This window comes from Bos javanicus, chromosome 1, assembly GCF_032452875.1.
Source record: "Bos javanicus breed banteng chromosome 1, ARS-OSU_banteng_1.0, whole genome shotgun sequence".
In the NCBI taxonomy this organism is placed as follows: Eukaryota; Metazoa; Chordata; class Mammalia; order Artiodactyla; family Bovidae; genus Bos; species Bos javanicus.
Window position 1 is genome coordinate 83329206 of NC_083868.1, and position 20766 is coordinate 83349971.

Below are 20766 nucleotides of genomic sequence, written 5' to 3' on the forward strand. Positions count from 1 at the left end.
GTTCATGTGGGGTCATTTGTGTTACTCCTAAGTAAAGCAGATGCCATTTTCAAATGTGCTTTCCTTAGCCCAGTGTTCTTTTCTTAGCATGATTAAGGACAGATCAACTCTGATTGCAGCACAGGCAGTTAGCAGAATTTGGGATTATGTTAACACTCTTAGTCCTTAATGATGAATGAGTCACATGTCAGGCTGTGACAAAAGGCTTCACTCTATAAACAAGGGCTGCCTGGTTCTGGCACATCATTAATTGCAGAAGCTTAAATCCAGGATAACTGGATTTAGCAGGTTAGTCCGTATTTTAATTCCTCATAATAGATTTTGGCCCCCTCTCTACCATTTCCCTGCTTTCACATGTTGTTTACTAGAGTTGAAAAAAAAAAAAAAAAAAGAAAATCCTTCTTACTTTAGTAGTGAGAATTTTCTACAAGAAGTCTCTCAACCTCAAGGTTTTCAAACTACAACATAATGCAGAGAAGAGCCAATGCTTTCTGCAAATGGGGTTTATTGGAGGAAATTCGATCAAGGAAGTATTCGAAGAACCTGAATCCTAAGGATCCAGAAAGGCAGGACTCACCGGAGGGCTGAGGGTGGCTGATGGCATGCCAGAGCAAGGACTTGACTTGGGAGAGCTTAGGAAACCATCCAGATCTGGTCTGAAACTGCAGAGGAACTGGGACGAAAACAAGGTGGTTGCCAGAGCTGTAAGGTGGGATTTGGGCAGGGATGAGAGCCTGGATGGTTTCAGGGGGCAAGAGAAGCTGTGGCCTGGGACTCGCAGGTAGGTATCTGCCTAGGTGTTCCAGAGAATAATAACTGTGACAACGGAGGTGGCCATGAAGAGCAGGTAGAGACGGAAGAGCAGGGTGTCCATCATGTGGCTTAACCGCACCCACAGATGGACCAAGTGCAGCTTCTGAGCTTTGTCTTCCTGCTGGTTCCTCGCTGAGCCAGGGCACCCATTTAGCTCTGTCTCTCTGGGATGTGGCACCTTTCCCACCAACTCCATGGGCTCCTTCACACCTACGTCAAGACAGACTCAGCTGTGGGCCTCCAAGGTCAGCTGGGGAGTTATGTGGGGAGGGAAGGAGGTGGGAGCAGAGAAGCGGAGGTGATGGAAGAGGAAGCATGAGCAGTGCTGACATCCCTCACCAGGCAGGTGGGCAAGGTCCATGTTTCCCTTCCAGGGCACAGCAGGGCAGCATGTCCTTGGGCTGGTGCAGTGTAGAAGCAGGGAGTGGAGCCAACGAGGCATGGGTGGGGGCTGGGTGGTGGCCAGGTGCAGCAGGTAGGTGATGAAGATGGTCTCCAGCAGGCTGAGCACCATCAGGGACAGACACAGGGCAAAGTAGACACCTGGAGGGAAGTTGGGCCTGCCTGAGGGCCAGAGGCACCAGCCAGGACTTCTTATTTTCTCTTTCCCCAGAAAAGAGGCCTTTTCTAGGATCTCTTTTCACTCTGACCTGTTTCATTGGTCCTCATGCCATGCCCCACCCTACTTTTCTTCTCCTAAAGGTGGAAGGGGCCATACTGATGAGGGAGGTGCTACTGGAGGGGAGTAAATCATTCATCATGAGCAGGAAGACGTTGTAGCCCAGCAAGAGTGTCATCTTGAATGAGGCACGGTTCTCACTTTCTGCCGGCAGGTAGAAGCTGAGGGCATCGATGGCAACCAGAAAGCTGCTGGGCACCAGGAGGTTTATGACATAGAGGGTGGGCCTGCGCCTGATGGCCACCTGGTGGGGAGGGGAGAGGGAGGCAATTGAGGAGAAGGCTGGGAGGCTGCCAATCCAGGTAAGAGAAAGAATTTAGATTTGTCCCAGATCAAACTTTCTAGTAAGGAAATGTTACCTCAAGTCCCTTTCTCTGTTCTCCCTCTCCAGCAAAGTCATCTTAATCACCACATCATCTTCCCATGGTTTAATTCTACCATGCTGCTTACCGTTTGAAACATGTTCCATTCCTTCTTGGCCCATGTGTCAATTTTCTCCACCTAATTGTTTTATTCCTACCAATGTGCTCTCAGCAGAATTGAGGGACCAAATTCTTAGGTATTGCGTGCATTGTATTTCTGCTTGCTTTCCTCATCAAGGTGTAATCTCTAGTGCATTTGCTGGTGGATGTTTAAAACCAGTGGGAGAGAAAGCAAGACAGAGCAGACATTTTGGGATCACCAGGATTTGGAATCATAATATCCCTAAGACAGTGTTTCATAACTTTTCCATCACCTCTTTTTAAAAATAAATATAAAAATTCCTGTCCTCCCAAAAGTTCTAATCGCCCTGGCAGCTGATGAGGGAGTGGGGGACATGGAGTGGAGGTTCATGCTCGTTGTAAATCACTGCTGTGGGAGCTTTGTTTCTTCCTCAGGGAGGATCCATTCAATCAACATTTCCTGAGTGCCAGGTACTGTTTTAGGTACGGAAGATTTTTCAATGAAAAGAGTGATAGCAACCTCTGCCTCCATGGAGCATGTTTTCTTGTGGGAGAGCTTACATTCTGGTGGAGGACATGAGCTATGCATGTAGAAGAAGATCCCACCCAGGGCCCCCAAACTCACATAGAAGACGATTTGGTCATAGCCATTGGTGCCCGCAGTCATCTTCATCATTTGATGGATACCCTGAAGTACCCACTCCCCCTTGTTCCAAATGATGTTCTGTGATGTTTCCAAAATCTCCTGCACATCCTGCTCCATACCCAGGACCATCTTTTCCACTGCAAAGGAGACCCAGGTAATTCAGCCTCCCCCAAGCCTCCCAACCCCTTGGCCCAGACTGTTGGATTCCTTACCACTTAGATTCCACACCCCTTTCAGTGAGATTCACTCACTCATCCAAGCTTTCTGTTCTCTTCTTCTCAAACCCTTTCTTTCTCTTTCAGCATGTGATTCTCACTCACCTGTGTAGACGAAAGAGCTGAAGGTGAGGGTGCAGTTCTGTTCATCAAAGGGGAAATAGAAGATGTCCAGGTTGCAGATGCTGGTTACCCGCATTGGCTTACTGTATTTGATGTGACCATTACTGTTGATGTAAGCCATGAGACCTGGCGGGGTCTGATCTGTATCCATCCTGAGTGTGAAAAGGACAGAGAGGTAAAAGCTGTGGGCCCCCCATCAGACCTGGCCCTCATCCTCTCCCAAGTTGCCCATTTCTGTGCTCCAGCCCCACTCATCTGACCTCGCCCTTCTACCTATCTCTGTGTTCTGAGGGTTTCAGATGCTGCTCCTTTCTGGTTGAGTCTGTGCTTGGCCCCCATTGGTTACATCATGCTCTTCCCTAGAAATGTGGTCTCCTTCTTGCTTTTTTCAGCTCTGACACTCACAGCTCCTCAATGAAGATATCTGGAAGCCACAGGTTCTCAGTTGCCATGCCCAGCTTCCTGATGCCCCCGCATTCCTCTGGGTTCCAGGTGATGAACGGATTGTACCAGATCTAGAGAACACCATGGTATGGGATAAACAGGAGATGGGAACTGGCTTTAGTCTTCCTGTGTCTCTTGCACTCTCCATTCCTTTCTTTACTCGTTTCTTTGCTCTCCCACCGCACCTCTGGTGACAACTGTCACACTGTCACTGACAAATCTGTACTTTCACTTCTTCCTCAGTGCTCTCTGGGGAGACCTGGAGCTTGGCTTTGGGTTCCCTGGGATGGAGCCACTGAAGTACTGGCTTCCATGATCTTGGTTTGTGCCACTTGCTTCCTGAGCCCTGTCTCTGCCCTCCTTAAACTGGCAAAATAAATCAGAAAATTTTATATTTTCATTATTGGTCTGGCTATGTTTGAACTTGTTTAATTTGTGGATATTCTCAGATTTATCCATTTTAATCCTCAAAATTGGACCTTGCGGTGGAAAAAGGGAGGTACTATAGCAAAGGGGAAACTGAGTCCATCATACCATATTTAGCCACAGGAATGATGTCATCAATTGAAGCTGTGCATCCTGGAAAAACAGTTTTCATCTGAGATTACTAACTTAATGAAGTGAAATCCAATGACACCACCCACCTCTTAATCATTTACAAGGCTGTTCTGTATGGCAATTATGATTTTTAATCATAAACCACTAAAAAATGTAGGTCATATAATCCAGTGTACATGAGAAATGCAAGTGAAAACACCAGTATGAGAGTAGTCCATTGGGTTTATGTTTCTTGTGGTGTATCCCCCAAAAGGGAGAGCTTTTATCTGCATTGTATCATTGTAGCATTCCCTGTCATGCCTCCCTATCCCATAGACTGAGCTCTTAACTTACAAAATCCAGTCAGTGCACCCACTGCTCATCATTACAGAGTTGGGTCAGGACTTACTACTTCCAGGATGGCAGACTGAGTGAAGGAGATGTTAACACGAATGGGGATGCTGACATTGGTGGCTGGACGGAAGGCCTTTCTGGCGAACGCTGCTTGGAAGGCAGCAGGATCCACCCCATGCTGGTCAAAGCCTGAGCAATTGATGGTGAATGTATCTCCTCTCCCTGTAGAGTGCAGAGACTGTGAGAAGAGTGCCAGGGCTGCGGTTTGGGGAATGTTTCTGCACAGAGAGACAACAGGGGTTATGGAAGAAGCAGGTAGACTCCTACTGCTTGGACTAGGCAGTATGGGTTAGGCTGGAGTAGTAGGCAAATGGTGGAAGTTGATAAGGTGAGCTGAGTCAGAGCTCCATTCTCAATTCCATTCTCTCTCTCTCCATGCAAAACTTGTCTACATGTATATGCAAACTCAGCCCTGAGCACCACTTTTTAGTGTCCTGCTATATTCTTAACAATCTCAACACAAACCTCTGTCCTTGAGCCATTTGGGTGAATGTCACTGACAAATTTTGCAATCACAGTTCTCCTCTTCACTATATGAACAGAGCATAGGTGGTCATGAATTAATAATGAGGGAAATAATCAGGTGGGTAGTGAGAAATCCGGAGAAGGCAATGGCACCCCACTCCAGTGCTCTTGCCTGGAAAATCCCATGGATGGAGGAGCCTGGTAGGTTGCAGTCCATGGGGTCGCTAAGAGTTGGACACGACTGAGTGACTTCCCTTTCACTTTTCACTTTCATGTATTAGAGAAGGAAATGGCAACCCACTCCAGTGTTCTTGCCTGGAGAATCCCAGGGACGGAGGAGCCTGGTGGGCTTCCGTCTATAGGGTCGCAGAGTTGGACACAACTGAAGTGACTTAACAGCAGCAGCAGCAGCAGCAGCAGTGAGAAATCCATCCGTGGGACCTTAAGGAAGGAACTCAGTTTTCAATTTAATGATTATATGTCTTTGCGTTGTACTGTGAGTGTTCTCTTCTAAAACTCAGGACTCATCACCACTGAGACTATCTTATAAACAGTTCCTTGATACACCTCTTATACCCAATCCTTTTCTAATCATACTTTGTGGGGCAGAAACAGAGAATGTATGTGGTAGGATCTCCTGGTCGAGTCTGTTTTTGTCTGTCTCTAATTTTGTGCTATACCTCATTGCTTAATCTCAATAATGAACAAGAAATTACTCTAGACTGGGAAATTACACTGAAAAGTTTACTGAAAAGTCACAATAGAACTTTTCATCTACCTCAATTCCCTTGGCATCTTTCCTTTTCATTTGCTTAAGAGAAATAAGGCTTCCCCAGTGGCTCAGCAATAAAGAATCTACCTGCTAATGCAGGAGATCTGGGCACTCAGGTCCGATCCCTGATTTGGGAAGATCCCCTGGAGAAGGGAATGGCAATCCACTCCAGTATTCTTGCCTAGAGAATCCCACAGACGGAGGAGCCTGGTGGGCTACAGTCCATGGGGTCATAAAAGAGTTGGACATGACTGAGGGACTAAATAACAACAACAAAGAGAAATAAGGAAGAATTTTCTTCTCTCAACAACAGTTGATACCTAGAAACCGTGGGGTAGATTATATGCCTGGAAAGAGAATGACATGGAGAAAGGAGAGAGGCCCATGGAAGCATGGGGAGTGGAGAAGTAGCTTAAGGGAAAAGTCAGCTAACTGTTAGGACCCTAGAAAGTGCTATACCAAACTGTCAGTGTCATGAATTTCCATTTTTTCCAAAATGGAACACCCATTTGTTAACTAGAAATAAAAAGAATTAGCCTGGGTCTGTGTTCCCCAGACTTTATATGGATGCTGTGCTCTTGTTCTTATCCCATCTTACCTTGGAGCAGCAGGTAGAGGATGAGGCAGAGGAGGAATCCTTCCCCATGGAGCCAACCTTGTTCCATCTTCCTCTCCTTGGCTCTTCTCTGGGGACTTAGTGATGATGTTGATTTTAAAAGACCATAGGCCACACCTCACACCCTAGCTTTGAGTAATTCCAGTGTCAGGTGTCAATAGCCATCTCTCTAACAAACACCCCCCAGTGACAACAGGATCTCATAGAGGACTACCCTTCCCGGTGCCCTAACTAGACCTGAACCTGGTCTCCAAGAGTCATCTGACAAACCAGTTTGGAGAGGAGGAAGAAAAAAAATTTGGTCAGTGGAGCAGTGCTAATGGCCTCCTCATACTTTAGAATCACTCTGGCATATAGGGCACCATAGGAAAGGCACAGAATGCCTGCTGTTTCCTTCAAGTAGCACACACACTTGTTTTAACCCTGCTGTCATCTTTCCCCAGAAAATGGCAGGGGGCATCTTCTTTTATATAATCAACTTCAGACTCAGAGGTTTTATATATGACTTCTGTACTGGCAAAGCACCTGTCTACAATGCGGGAGACCCAGGTTTGATCCCTGGTTCGGGAGGATCCCCTGGAGAAGGAAATGGCAATCCACTCCAGTACTATTGCCTGGAAAATCCCATGGACAGAGGAGCCTGGTAGGCTACAGTCCATGGGGTCACAAAGAGTCGGACACGACTGAGCGACTTCACTTCACTTTCACTTTCTGTATTGGCAAGTCTTAACTTTTGACTTTTTGAGTGTGTCAGAAGCAGTTTGGATTGGAGGAGGAGTGGGTGGAGGGGAGATGGCAGGGTTTTCAGCAGAAGTTGATTTGTAAGGTCATGACCAATCTGCCTGCAAATTCATGTTGCTTTTGGACCCGCTGGTGTTTTTAGGAAATTTGTTAGTTGTCAACATTTTAAAAATTGGGAGATTTCATGTAAAAACTGTGTTTCTGGCCTCATTTGAAAAATAAGATCAAGCAATACTGGGCTCACATTTTTACTATACACAATGCTTTCTGCCAGAGCTGCGAAGTGGTTAACTCTTTGGATGAAGAATATTCTCTCTAGATCATCAGAGTGTCTTATAGTCTTATAGTCACCAACTATTGTCTTATTCCTGACCAGCTCCCCTCACTTATGTTACCTCCTTGGCCTCAGTAGGTGTTCAAGTTTGCCTTTGAGTGTTAAGATTAATTTTCTTGTTTGATTCTTAAAGAGCCTTAGGAAGTAATTTCAAAATACCATGCCATGTCTAGGTGATCACGGTCTTGTCAGATTAAGAATGTGAAAATATTTGGTTCCTGGTAGAAGCCAGACATATGGGTACATGGGCCAAAGTCATCAGTGATTTCACTTGTTATTCTAGAGTGATTTCTGTTAGGGAAAGCTCTAGGGAGTGTCTTCAGTGGCTAGGAGAACCAAGGGAGATGTTGCTTCAGGGAAGAAGCTTTTCAGGCTAGTTAGTACGAGATAGTAAGAAAGGTCTAAGACCAAATCCTATTTGAATCATGTCACCCTCTCTGTGCCTCCTCTCTAAGGTTGAGAGGATAAAACCTGTCATGCAGGAGTTTTATGTGGCTGGAGATAATATGTATACACTGCCTGTCCTGTCCTAACCAGCTAATGAATTGGAGCAGCAAGAAACAGTGAAAGTGGCAGTAAGAGTAGTTGCTATTGTTATCCTCGACGTCTTAAGGTTATTCAGGTTGCTTCAGCCTGCACGGAATCTTCTGGACTTAAAATGTTTGAGTTGACTGAACCAACCCCAGTTCCCATGAGCGGAAGAATGTTTCCTCTTAGCTTCACTCAGCTGAATGCTGACAAGGACAATCCCTCCATTCTCCTCAGCATCACTCTTCATCTTTTGAGACTTCTTTCCCCTTTAGGAAGTTTATTTACTTATTTTTTCTTTTTTAAAAAGATGACTTTGGACCATCATTTCTCAAAGCATTTTCTGCAGAACTCTAGTTCTGTGGGATGTTCAGTGCTTTTCTGAAAAATTATTTTTCTTTGTTCAAGTTCAAATAACTCTGAGAAATGATGAATTAAACAAGGAGAATCAGGTATTATTACTGTAGGATTTCTCAGAGTATTTAACTAAAATGTTAATGTGACTTGAAAATATCATGTATATGATTTCCCATATGTAGTTAACTTTCGGGAATTTCTTTTTCTCAGACTGTCTTCAGAACTAGTACTCCATGAATATTTTTGGGAAACACTGCTTTAGGTAAATAGAGTAAATCTATAAGAAGAAAACTTGAAAAAAATTTGTCTTTGATTTCCTGATGATAGAATCTAGAATGCTGCAGCATAGGTAAAAATCAAGAAATTTAAAAAATACATGAGGTAAGTGGGTTTTTTTTTTTACATAAGTATTTTAAACCTGAAGTTTGATTAGAACCATGAGAACCCACAAACAAATAAGAGATAAAAGAAGTATCGATTTCAAGCTGTTTCTGAATCCCTGAGCAATATAAACTTAGACTGCCTCAAGGAGGAATTTTCTTTTCTTTCTTTTTCTTTACAGTGACCTACCAGCTGGAAGCCATGTGTCATCCACCTAGATCTAATTTTAGGATGAGAATTTAAAAACATGCTTTGGTATTGTTATCTCTCAAATATACTCAGAAAAAAACATTTTAGGAGCTGAAGGGCAGTGTTGGTTTTTCTCATTGGTTGTCTTGCAGTCAATAATGGGTATAATTTATGCTTTAAGAGTACATATTTTTCCCTTGTGGAATTCAATAAGTGAATTATTTTGAATGAAAAATAAACACAGCCTGCATCACCTTAAAATTTTCCTGACATTCATGCCAGAAAGGTTATTACCAATGTAGACCAAAGTTATTTATCACTTCGTCTGATCAAAAGCCCATATTTATAAAACATCACACCTGAGAAGCTTTTTGGAATGACTGGGAGTGACCATTCTTCCAGTCTGTCTAGGCCTGTCCTAGTAAGAAAGTGCCATCGTAGCTGGACTGTTGGTTCTGGCTTCTCTGGCTTAGTGGGACCCTGTTGCCTATCATTTGTGACCTAGTGGGTTTCCAGTCCAGTATTTCATGACGGGGGAGAATCCCTCATGCATATATGCTAGAGATGCTAGAGATGTTAGATATACTGAATCCTTTTATTGGCTTGAGTAAGTAATCCTTACTTGTCATTCTGGGAGGAGTAAAATTCTAAGGCCTGTAAAATCCTAAACTGTGATGTTGGTTATTTTAACTGAGTAGATTTATGTGGATGTTCTGGGTGGTGGCAACATCTAGAGCAAAAACATGGAAGCTATAGTGTTGAGAGGACCTCAGATTTGAGTAGAAGAGTGACAGGAAATGAAGCTGTGGTATTATGTGGGGCCAGATCACAGAAGGTCTTGTATACCAAGCTAAAGTTTGGTTTAATTGAATAGCCCAGGATTTCCCAAACTTGAGTAAGGTTCAGATCTCTTTTAAGGGAAATAATTCTCCTAAACCCCTGATATTGACTTCAATTATTTATATTATAATATTACTTAATATGTATATTAATAAAACCATGTATAATGTCCTTATGCTCATAGTTCTTATACCACTATAAAATTAAAATAAATTTATAAATTACTACATACAAGGCTACAGAATCAACACTAGTTTAATGAGGTAGATAATATTGTTTTATTAATATTAGATAATTTCTGTCACTTTTTCTCTCTTAATAATAAACAGCTAGTTTTTAGAATACCTGTCTGTTATTTTGTTGAGCCAATTTGATAATTCATCTCAGTATAGTAGTTCTTAAACCTTTTTATAAAAAGTAATCATTCATTTCATTCTAACTACTCCCCCTAGTTGGGAAGTTAATACTGCAAAGGTGGGGAGTATGTAATTCTTTCCTACATAAAGTGAATATGTGATATGATTTATCATAACATGCCTATACTACTGTATACTGTGTGAACACTCAGCTTCTCCCACGAAGTTCTCTATTAAAAATTCTGTGAAACCTTTGTCTGTAAAACATGTTATGATGTCATTTGGCTTTCATTCAGTATTGTTTACATTTTAAATCCTCTTCTCTTCTTTCCTAATTTGCCTGAGACCATTAAAGGCACATTATTCTGTTGTACTGTATTGTTTCCATGATCATGATGTTAAATAAAAGATTCTGTTTATTAACTAATCTTTAAATATATTTATATTTGGCTGCACCAGGTCTTACGTTAGTTGCAGCATGCAGCATCCTTGATCTTTGTTGTGGCATGTGGGATCTTTAGTTGTGACATGTAGGATCTAGTTCCCTGACCAAGGATTGAACCTGTGCTCCCTGCATTGGGAGCTCAGAGTCTTAGCCACTGGACCACCAGGGAAGTCCTAACTAAATTTTTTTTTAAATCTTACTCTATGAAAATTACAAAATTGATCTTCAAATGAGAAATTTTGTCTTATAATTGGCAGAAGAATTCAACACAAGTGCCACAGCAGATGTGGGGTGATCACTTTTGACATTAGCTCCTGACAAGCTAGCTAGGGGAGGGTGTCAGGGGATTGCTGCGTAGAGCATTTTTTGTGTCACTAAATGGCACTACCATCCATCAAGTTCTGCAACCAGAAATCAAGGTGTTCCCCCGACACCTCTCTTTCTCATCCTACTGTATCTAATCCATCAACAAGGTTTGTCAATTTTACCTCTTAAATTTTTCTCATGAGTCTGTCCACTTCTCTCCATCTTTTCCACCACAATTCTAGTCCAAACCACCATCCTGGATGACAACAGTCATTCCTGTTAGAAACTTATCTTCCATTCTAAGCTATCTAATTCTTCCTCAAATCTGCTGGCCTCAGACACATTTTCAAAATGGAAATTTGATTTCTCAACCCTTAACCTATTCACTTTTTAAAACCTTGCAATGGTTGGCTTCTGCTGTTACTCTAAAGACCTTTAGCATGGTCTACTTCTGGAGACCTTCCCTTCCTTCTCCTGCCACCTGGCCTTTGTTAAAGTTCCTCTGCTTGGAGTGCTCTCTTCTCTGCCCCCTTCCACCATCTTCATTACTAGCTCCTACTACTTCACTAATAGCTCCTACTGTTCTTCAGATGTAACATGAATCTTTCTTTTCCAGTACACAGCACAGTTACAGTTTATATTTGGATTGATATTTATCCTGGACTCTAAACCAATGAGGTCAGGAAGCTTGTCTATTTTGCTTCCATTGTATCTCCATCAAATATTGAATAAATGAATAGACTAGGTACATTACATAATATAAATATATTTAAAGATGCATACAATTCTGCATTGCAACATAGATTCTCTAGCCCCTTGCTTGAAGGTTGGAGAGTATCACTCCCTAAAACACTTCAAAACACAAATACACTTTGAGGAGGGGATGCTTTGCAATTAATACTATGTAAATAAGTTAAGTCTTTGGCCCAGGTAGTTGGTACCTTAGTGTATTGAAGTTTTGATCCAGGGTTGTATAGTGTTCATCTATGTTTTTTTTTTTTTTAAACCTACATAAACAAGCCTACATATTTAAAGTATTTCAGGGAGATTTTTTGAAGCTTTTTATTTTATATGAAGGTATCAGATACGCACCTTTTGGGTACTACAGTGTTTTAAGCAGTGTCAGAAGTACTAGTATGCCTTAGGAGAGGTGGCTTGAGGTGTGTTGAGAAAGAAGTTTTCTTCTCCCACTGGATGGCCAGAGGTGCTTAAAGAACTCTCAATAGATATATGTTTATATATCTATAAAGTGAAAGTGAAGTTGCTCAGTCATGTCCGACTCTTTGCGACCCCATGGACTGTAGCCTACCAGGCTCCTCCATCTGTGGGATTCTCCAGGCAAGAATACTGGAGTGGGTTGCCATTTCCTCCTCCATTATATATCTATAACTTTATCTATATTTATATATCTATATGTATACAAACCCTCAATATTTTTCTGATAAACTGAATGTATCCTTATCGAGAAGGGAAATGATTTATTCCTATGATACTAAAACTTTTTTATTATGACATACTTACAGGTTACCAAAAAGTACAGCAAATGATTTTAGAAGCACTTGTGTACCCCCTGTGAAGCTTTGTTAAATTTTAACATTTATAAATCATTTTTTAAAATTGATGTATAGTTGAGTTACAATGTTGTGTTAGTTTCTGGTGTGCAGCAAAGTGATTCAACCATATTATATATATATAATACATATATATAAATATATATATGTTCTTTTTCAGATTCCTTTCTATTATAGGTTATTATAAAATATTGAATATAGTTGCCTGGGCTTCCCTGGTGGCTCAGTTGGTACAGAATCCTCCTGCAATGCAGGAGACCCAGGTTCGATCCTGCATTGGGAGAATCCCCTGGAGAAGGGAATGGCTACCCACTCTAATATTCTTGTCTGGAGAATTCTTGTCTGGAGCAACCTGGCGGGCTACAGTCCATAGAGTCACAAAGAGTCAGACATGACTGAAGCGACTGAGCAAGCAGCACTCATAGTTGCCTGTGCTATACAATAGATCCTTGTTGCTTATCCGTTTTAGATATATTAATATGTATCAGTTAATCTCAAACTCCTAATTGTTGAGGAGTTAATCCCTCCCCCAACCTCTCCCCTTTGGTAATCATAAATTTGTTTTCTATGTCTGTGAGGCTGATTCTGTTTTGTAAATAAGTTCATTTGTATCATTTTTTAAGATTCCACACATCAGTGATATCATATGGTATTGGTCTTTCTCTTACTTACTTCACTTAGTATGATAGTCTCTAGGTCCATCCAAGTCATTTCTTGAAGAAATAAAATATTACAGGACAGATAAAGCCCCTTGTGTATCCCCTTGTGTGTCCCTCTCTGTTCTCACTGAACAACACAAGAGCGGTGAATACAAATGAGGTCATACAATTTGAGTCTTTTTGCAACTTAATTGTATTTATTTATTTTTGGCTGTGCTGGGTCTTTGTTGCTGCTCGGGCTTTTCTCTAGTTGCGGAGAGCAAGGGCTACTCTCCAGCTGTTGTGCATGGGCTTCTCGTTGCAGTAATTTCTCCTGTTGTGGAGCACGGGTTCTAGGGTGTGTGAACTTCAGTAGTCGTGGCAGGTGGGCTCAGTACTTGTCGCTCCCGAGCTCTAGAGCACAGCCTCAATAGCTGTGGTACACAGGCTTAGTTGCTCTACTGCATGTGGGATCTTCCCAGACCAGTAATTGAACCCATGTCTTGTGCATTGGCAGGCAGATTGTTTACCACTGAGCCATCAGGGAAACCCTTTGTAACTTATTTTTGCTTAACATTGTTTTTGAGGTCTATACATATTGATAACATTTTAACTCTTGTTCTTTAACAGTTGTATTGAGTTGTACAAATATCATAATCTTGTTCTCTTGTTAATGAAATTTAGATTCTTTTCTCTATTATAGAAAATGCACAAGGAACATACCTCCTTGTGCATGTGTGTGAGAGACCCTTTAGGGTAGCTTTTCTCAGATGATAGTATTAAGCCATAACACCCTAAGGTATTCACTGTGTATAAGGAATTAACTTCTAGGCATCTAGAATGAGTGTCTGTGCTTAGTTGCTCAGTTGTGTCCAACTCTTTTCGACCTTATGGACTGTAGCCCACCAGGCTCCTCCATCCATGGAGATTCTCCAGGCAAGAATACTGGAGTGGGTTGCCATGCCCTCCTCCAGGGGATCTTCCCAACCCAGGGATCAAACCCAGGTCTTCTGCATTGCAGAAGGATTTTTTACCATCTGAGCCACCAGGGAAGCCCAGAATGAGTTTAGCTATGTGTTATCCTTGGGAGAATTGAGAAAATAGTTACTCAAATAATTTTCTGTAGGGTTTGACTCATTTGCAGAAGCTCTGATTGAGAATGGCTACTGTAGAGCATGTATGTAGAAGTAGAATAGCTAGGTTCAGGATAGGCATATGTGATAGAACATTAGCTTTCACCAAAATCTGTTCTTTCCTTCTTCCATTGTGACAGAATTGTAGATGGCTCCTAGCTGCCTCATTGAGAACTGCATTTTCTTGCTTCCTTCTCAGTTAGATGCAACCATATGACTAAATTGTTACCAATAGAATGTGAATGGAAATGAGAGATGTTGCTTCTGGGCTGATCTGCCTTAAGGCCAAGTCACACCTCCTCCACACTCCATTTTTCCTTCCCTTCATTTGGGTGATTGGTGGTGGCAATTAGTAGAGCAACTTTGGAAGCCAAATGTTGAACTTGACAGAGTTCACCCTGGGTTTTCACCTGAGTGCCAAGACCACAACTTACACTGCTGATCTGGTATACTCACTCACCTGGGACTTTTATGCAGGGGCAAAATAAACTTCTTGACTACAAGACACTGAATTGTAGGGTTTACTTGGGATCTTTTTCATACTGTTCATGGGGTTCTCAAGGCAACAATACTGAAGTGGTTTGCTATTCCCTTCTCATTTCAGATGCTAGCAAAGTAATGCTCAAAATTCTCCAAGCCAGGCTTCAGCAGTACATGATCTATGAACTTCCAGATGTTCAAGCTGGATTTAGAAAACGCAGAGGAACCAGAGATCAAATTTCCAACATTGGGTGGATCATAGAAAAAGCAAGAAAGTTCCACAAAAACAGCTACTTCTGCTTTATTGACTATGCCAAAGCCTTTGACTGAGTGGATCACAACAAATTGTGGAAAATTCTTAAAGAGATGGGAATACCAGACCACCTTACCTGAGAAATTTGTATGCAGGTCAAGAAGCAATAACTAGAACCAGACATAGAACAACAGACTGGTTGCAATTGGATAAGGAGTACATCAAGGCTGTGTATTGTCATCCTGCTTTTTTAACTTATATGCAGAGTACATCACACAAAATGCCGGGCTGGATGAAGCACAAGCTGGAATCAAGATTGCCGGGAGAAATATCAGTAACCTCAGATATGCAGATGACACCACACTTATGGCAGAAAGTGAAGAAGAACTAAAGAGCCTTGTGATGAAAGTGAAAGAGGAGAGTGAAAAAGCTGGCTTAAAACCTAGTATTCGAAAAAATAAGATCATGGCATCCAGTCCCATCACTTCATGGCAAATAGATGGGGAAACAATGGAAACAGTGAGAGACTTTATTTTGGGTGGCTCCAAAATCACTGCAGATGGTGACAGTAGCCATGAAATTAAAAGATGCTTGCTCCTTGGAAGAAAAGCTATGACCAATCTAGACAGCATATTAAAAAGCAGACATTACTTTACCATTACATAAAGGTCTGTCTAGTCAAAGCTATGATTTTTTTAGTAGTCATGTATGGATGTGAGAGTTGGACCACAAGAAACCTGAGCACTGAAGAACTGATGCTTTTGAACTGTGGTGCTGGAGAATCCCTTGGAGAATCTTGAGAATCCCTTGAACTGCAAGGAGATCCAAGCAGTCCATCCAAAAGGAAATCAGTCCTGAGTATTCATTGGAAGGACTGATGCTGAAACTGAAGCTCCAATACTTTGGCCACCTGAGGTGAAGAACCGACTCATTGGAAAAGCCCCTGATGCTGGGAAAGACTGAAGGCAGGAGGAGAAGGGGATGACAGAGGATGAGATGGTTGAATGGCATCACCGACTCGATGGACATGGGTTAGAGCAAGCTCTGGGAATTGGTGATGGACAGGGAAACCTGGCGTGCTACAGTCCTGGGGTCGCAAAGAGTCAGACACAACTGAGCGACTGAACTGAAATGAATTTGGGGCCTAACAGTACAGTTCATTTCCAACCTGTTAATTTGGCCAACTGTTATGTGGTTCTATCAGTCGATACTCTACCGGCAATGTGTGAAGCATCCTGTCTCTCTAGATCCTGAAAACACAATATTGTCAGATTTTTATGTTTCCCTATCAGGTGGGCATAAAATGGTATCTTGTTGCTAATTTAATTTCCATTTCCCTGATTATTAGTAAGATTGGGTATCTTTTCCCCTGGGCCCTGCTGTGCTCAAGACCTTGTATGTGCCCTCCAGGAGTGAAGTTTCTGTATTCACCAGTCTTGTGGAATTCCTGCAATCAAACCCTGATGTTCTTCAAAGCCAGATTCTCTGGGGGCTCCTTCTCCTGTTGTCAGACCCTTTGGTTGGGAAGGCTAAGGTGGGGCTCAGAACTTCACTCCTGTGGCAAAACTTCTGTGGTATAATTGTTTTCCAGTTTGTGGGTTGCCCACCCAGCAGGTATGGGATTTTATTTTATTGCGATTTTGCCCCTCCTACCATCTCTTTGTGGTTTCTTCTGTGCCTTTGGATGTAGGGTATCTTTTTTGGTAGGTTCCAGTGTTTTTTTGTTGATGGTCATTCAACAGTTGTTTGTGATTTTGGTGTTTACATAAGACAGGTGAGCTCAAGTCCTTCTACTCCACCATCTTGAGCTTATCTCCCTGGGTCTCTTTTCATATTTGAGTGGCTGCTTGAGTTTTCCTTTTCTGTGAACTGTCTATTCACATCATTTGCCAATTTTTCTATTCAGTTATTTAGCATTTCTTATTGAGTTGTAGGAATTATTTGTATTAAAAACTTTGTCAGTTATAACTTGTAGTTTATCTTTTTGCTTTATGGCATCTTATATAGAAGCTGAAACTTTAATATAAAAATTAATCAAACCTTATTTTATTGTTTTTGTATCTTATTTAAGAAGTTCACAAAGATATTTCACATTTTCTTCTAAATGTTTGAAGGTTTTCCTTTTCAGTTGGGCCTTTGATCTATGTGGTATGAAGCTATAACCCCTGAGTTTTAAGAAATACGGATGACCAATTGTTCCAGCATTATCCATAGTCTTTTCTTTCTTTCTCTACTGATTTGTAATGTTTTCTTTCTTACAGATCAGCTTTACATGTATGCATGAGTCTGTTTCTAGGCTCTTTATTGCATTGGTTTATTAATCCATTCTTGGGCAAAACACCATGTTAATTACTTCAGCTCTATTGTACATTGGTGTGCATTTTGTTTGTTTTTTGCTGTGGTTCAAGTCACCTGTTTGTTTGTTTTTGCTGTGGTTCAAGTCACTTGGGATCTCAGTTCTTAGTTCCCCCACCAGGGATTGAAGCTGGATGTGACCTTGTCAGTGAAAGTGGGGCGTCCTAACAGCTGGACAGCTGGGGAATTCCCTACATTGGTGTTTCATACTAGCTAAAAGTATAAAGGTAGAGGAGTCATTTTACCTTCCATTAAAAAAAACAACTTTGAAATGGATAATCATAACACCTATACCTATTTAAAGGATAATCTCCTTTAAATACATGGAGATTTAAAAAACAAGTATGTAAAGCACAAGATACAGACTGCTGCTGCTGCTAAGTCGCTTCAGTCATGTCTGACCCTGTGCGGCCCCATAGACGGCAGCCCACCAGGCTCCCCCATCCCTGGGATTCTCCAGGCAAGAACACTGGAGTGGGTTGCCATTTCCTTCTCCAATGCATGAAAGTGAAAAGTGAAAGTGAAGTTGCTCAGTCGTGTCCGACTCTTAGCGACTAGGTAGCGACTAGGTACAGACTACGTAGGCACTAAACACAGTAGTTATTTATGTTATGATCATCTTGAAGGTACAAATGAAACACAAAGAGAAATGAAGTGATCAATCTATTTGGAAACCTCAGTTTCATTTATAAAAAGGGATGAATTGGCATGTCGTTTCTAAGGCTCTTGCCACTCTAAAAACTGTCATCCTGGCGTTTATTTTCTAGAACGTGGGCAGCACAAAAACATGTGATGGACAGTGGGATTAAAGTGAGACAGGTGATAATGCAGGGTCGCGAGCACGCAGTGGTAAACCCTTAAGGGCCACACAGATAAGATGAGGGGCCGGCTGGTCTCCTATAGGCTACGGTGACCTTCACCGTGTTTTCTGGTGCATAAACGGCCAAGCACCGCCGTGACCGCCCTGCCTACAAACACTGGGCAGCCAGCCCACAGAGGGCTACTGTCAACCCTCCCGACCACTCACTGGAACACAGGGCCTTGGAGAAGATTCCAGACAGGATCGCAGAAACTCTGCGGAGGACGGTGCAGAGCCTGGAGCGCAATGGAAGGGAGGAGCGGCCTGCATCTCCTCCAGGGCTTCTACAGTGCTTCTGGGAAATATAGTTCTTAGCCGCGAAAGGAGCCTGGGGCTCCAGGAAGCGGGACTACAATTCCCTTCAGTCTTGGAAATTCTTTGTGCAGCACGCCTGCGCAGTCTGGAGGCCCATGCCGCTATAAAGGCTTGTTTTGCTCCAGGGGCTAATGCTCCGGAGCGTGGTCGAGTGGCCGGCGCAGCCGTCCTGGAGCTGGGGCACAGGTAGGTGTCGGTGACTGCCGTACCCCTTCCTTCTCCCTCGGGTTGTCGCGGGGGCCATCCCCATCCAGTGTGTTTCGGCCCATAGTGGGGGACTGCGATCGAGGATGCGAGCAGTCCGCGGGAATCGGAGAACTGAGAAAAGCGGCCTGGCCTTCCTCTAGTCTCCCGCCGCCTCATTTTCGGGACGCGACCGGGAGGGTTGGAGGTGAGGTCCTCGGAAGGCAGGTAGGGTGGGATGAGTGATCGGGGTGCCGGCTACATTCCCGGCTAACGCCACCAGGTGGTGCTACGCCCGCGGCCCGTGTGTGTGGGTCGCTATCGCCTTTCCAGGCCAGAATTGGCCGTGGGAACGCCCTAAGGCCAGGGGCATCCTAGGGGATGCTGGCCTGAGAGAAGCCCCCCTCTTCAAGGTTGTAGAGAGACGGTTTGGGGCACCCCCGCTTAAGCCGCACAGAGGGGACTGAGCACCCAGCGACCTCAGAAGTCATCGTCTCATTTTGGCTATGGGGTAGATAGAGGTTCGTGACAGAAGCACGCACAGGAAACCCTTGGCAGAGTCCGGAATGGAATCCGGATCTCTTGACAGTCATTAGTGCCCTTTCCCTTTCCACCGCAGAGAGCTGCATGGGGCTTTGTATTTTTCACGTAGGGGTCATTCGGTTTCTGCACAGACATGGGGGAGGCAGGAGGCAGATGGACACAGAAAGGACTGGCAAAGTTTCAGAAGGTTTTGAAGGAGAAGGTGAATAGGTCGTTCTGGGGTCTCCAGGGTGAGTCAATGAAAGGTGTGGTAGGCTGGAGACAAGTAGCTTTCAGGGAAGTGGTAAGTACATACCCTTGTAGCTTCAGGTCTTTTTGTGTGGCTGCAGGGCCTGGAACCACATTCCTGAGGTGTTGGAAACCTAAGCAATATTGCAATGAAGGCAATTTGGGAACACCAGTGTGGCTACTTCCAGTCCTTGTAATCCTGTGCAAACTCCTCCCCCCAGGCAGTTTTGACTGCATCATTGTACAGAAGGTCTACACTTAGCACTGAAGGAGAGTCCTGGTTAAAAAAAAGTCGCTGACCAAGAGACCTCTATGGGTTCTCTCACTTTGATTATTCTGCTAAGTGTCATGTACAGCTCTGACTCAGAAGTAAATGAAAATCCCTTCCCTTTCTTCTTCTCTCTTAAAAAAGACTTTTAAACAACTTTAAGGGAGAACAGAAAGAAGAAAAGGGAAATACAAATAGTACCCTCTCCTTCATCCCCAAACTCTGGCCTAGTGATCTTTCCTTAATTGTTTTCTTCAGATTTGGGCCTTGTTTGTTTCCCAGATCTATTGGACTTCTAGCTCTTGGCTGGCCTTCCTGATACTCAGAAGATGGAATCCTCCTTATGTTCAAGGCCAGGAGATAGTAGCTTTGTCCTTGCACAAGGCCTGTCTACTTTCATTGCTCTACCTCTTGGCCCAGGAAATTAAATAAGCAGGAGTGTTAGAGGGAATGGAAAATTGCTCCCCACACCCTTCCAACTTAGAATAACCTGGAACAAAGTGATTGAAAGAAACTGAGGTTACATGAATTCTTAGGCAATTGAGGTGATCCTTGTGGTCTTCCTGACGTGGCATTTGGCATTCTGAGTGAGTTTCTATGGCCTCCTTCCTTTCAAACTTGCTCCCCTCCTCTTGCCTTTTTTCAAAGCAGGACTGATCTTTTCTGCTTTCCAGATAGTTGGCTAGGTTGAGGAACCTTTGGCAGGGAAGGTTGGACTTCAGTGATCCCTGTAACAAGCAGGATTATTCTGATCTGCAGCTGCATCCTGACACTGGGGACACTGGCAGATGCCAGATCTGTTTATAGTTTAGGCTTAATGAGGTCCCAGTGACGTGATTGCTGCGCTCTTGGTTGTAAGCCGGTGTTCTTTATGGTGCAGTTTGTCATTGGACAAGGTGACTTTTTTCTTTGAAAGATAAGTAGTTGAGCAATATCAACTCAGGGTACTGGAGCCAGACCTCTGAAAGGTAAGAAGTCAAGCTTTCTTTTGTGCTGGAAACAAGTCTCTATGGTGGAGATTTAGTCCTTTTTATTTAGAGGATTTGTAAGTTTTCTTGTTTTCTGATACCTTAAAAAATGAATTGTACTTGTCAGAATTATGTCCGCAATGTTGTATTTTTCATTCTCAGTGATTGATAGGAATTTATGGAATTCTAAAGGCAACACAGCTACAGTTCTTTAATTTCTAGTGAGGCTGTTATAAAAAGTGTTTTCCCAGCTTGTATCTGGGAAGCTTTGACCATCTTAGGGTGGAGTATGTATGTGTTTTACTTTTTCTAAAGTAACCAGAATTGA

At 42.9% G+C, this 20766-nt stretch overlaps 2 protein-coding genes across 6 annotated transcripts in view; one reads left to right on the forward strand and one right to left on the reverse strand.

Moving 5' to 3' along the window:
- Positions 1–488: 488 nt before the first annotated feature.
- On the reverse strand, positions 489–6422 carry LOC133246199 (5-hydroxytryptamine receptor 3C-like). Its single transcript, XM_061414262.1, has 9 exons — positions 6150–6422; positions 4310–4476; positions 3898–3942; positions 3325–3434; positions 2902–3071; positions 2561–2718; positions 1532–1736; positions 1153–1356; positions 489–1023 (listed from the first exon to the last, which is right to left on the reverse strand). Exons 1-9 carry the CDS (start codon positions 6214–6216, stop codon positions 794–796), a joined length of 1356 nt encoding a protein of 451 aa, XP_061270246.1. The 5' UTR covers positions 6217–6422; the 3' UTR covers positions 489–793.
- Positions 6423–18284: 11862 nt separating this feature from the next.
- ABCC5 (ATP binding cassette subfamily C member 5) overlaps positions 18285–20766 on the forward strand; it is an 82063-nt gene continuing 79581 nt past the window's right edge. The window contains exon 1 of one of the 5 annotated variants that reach the window (XM_061414292.1): positions 18285–18434. The gene's annotated coding sequence lies outside the window, so the exon portion shown is untranslated. The other 4 variants (XM_061414311.1, XM_061414323.1, XM_061414299.1 and 1 more) reach the window with 4 other exon arrangements.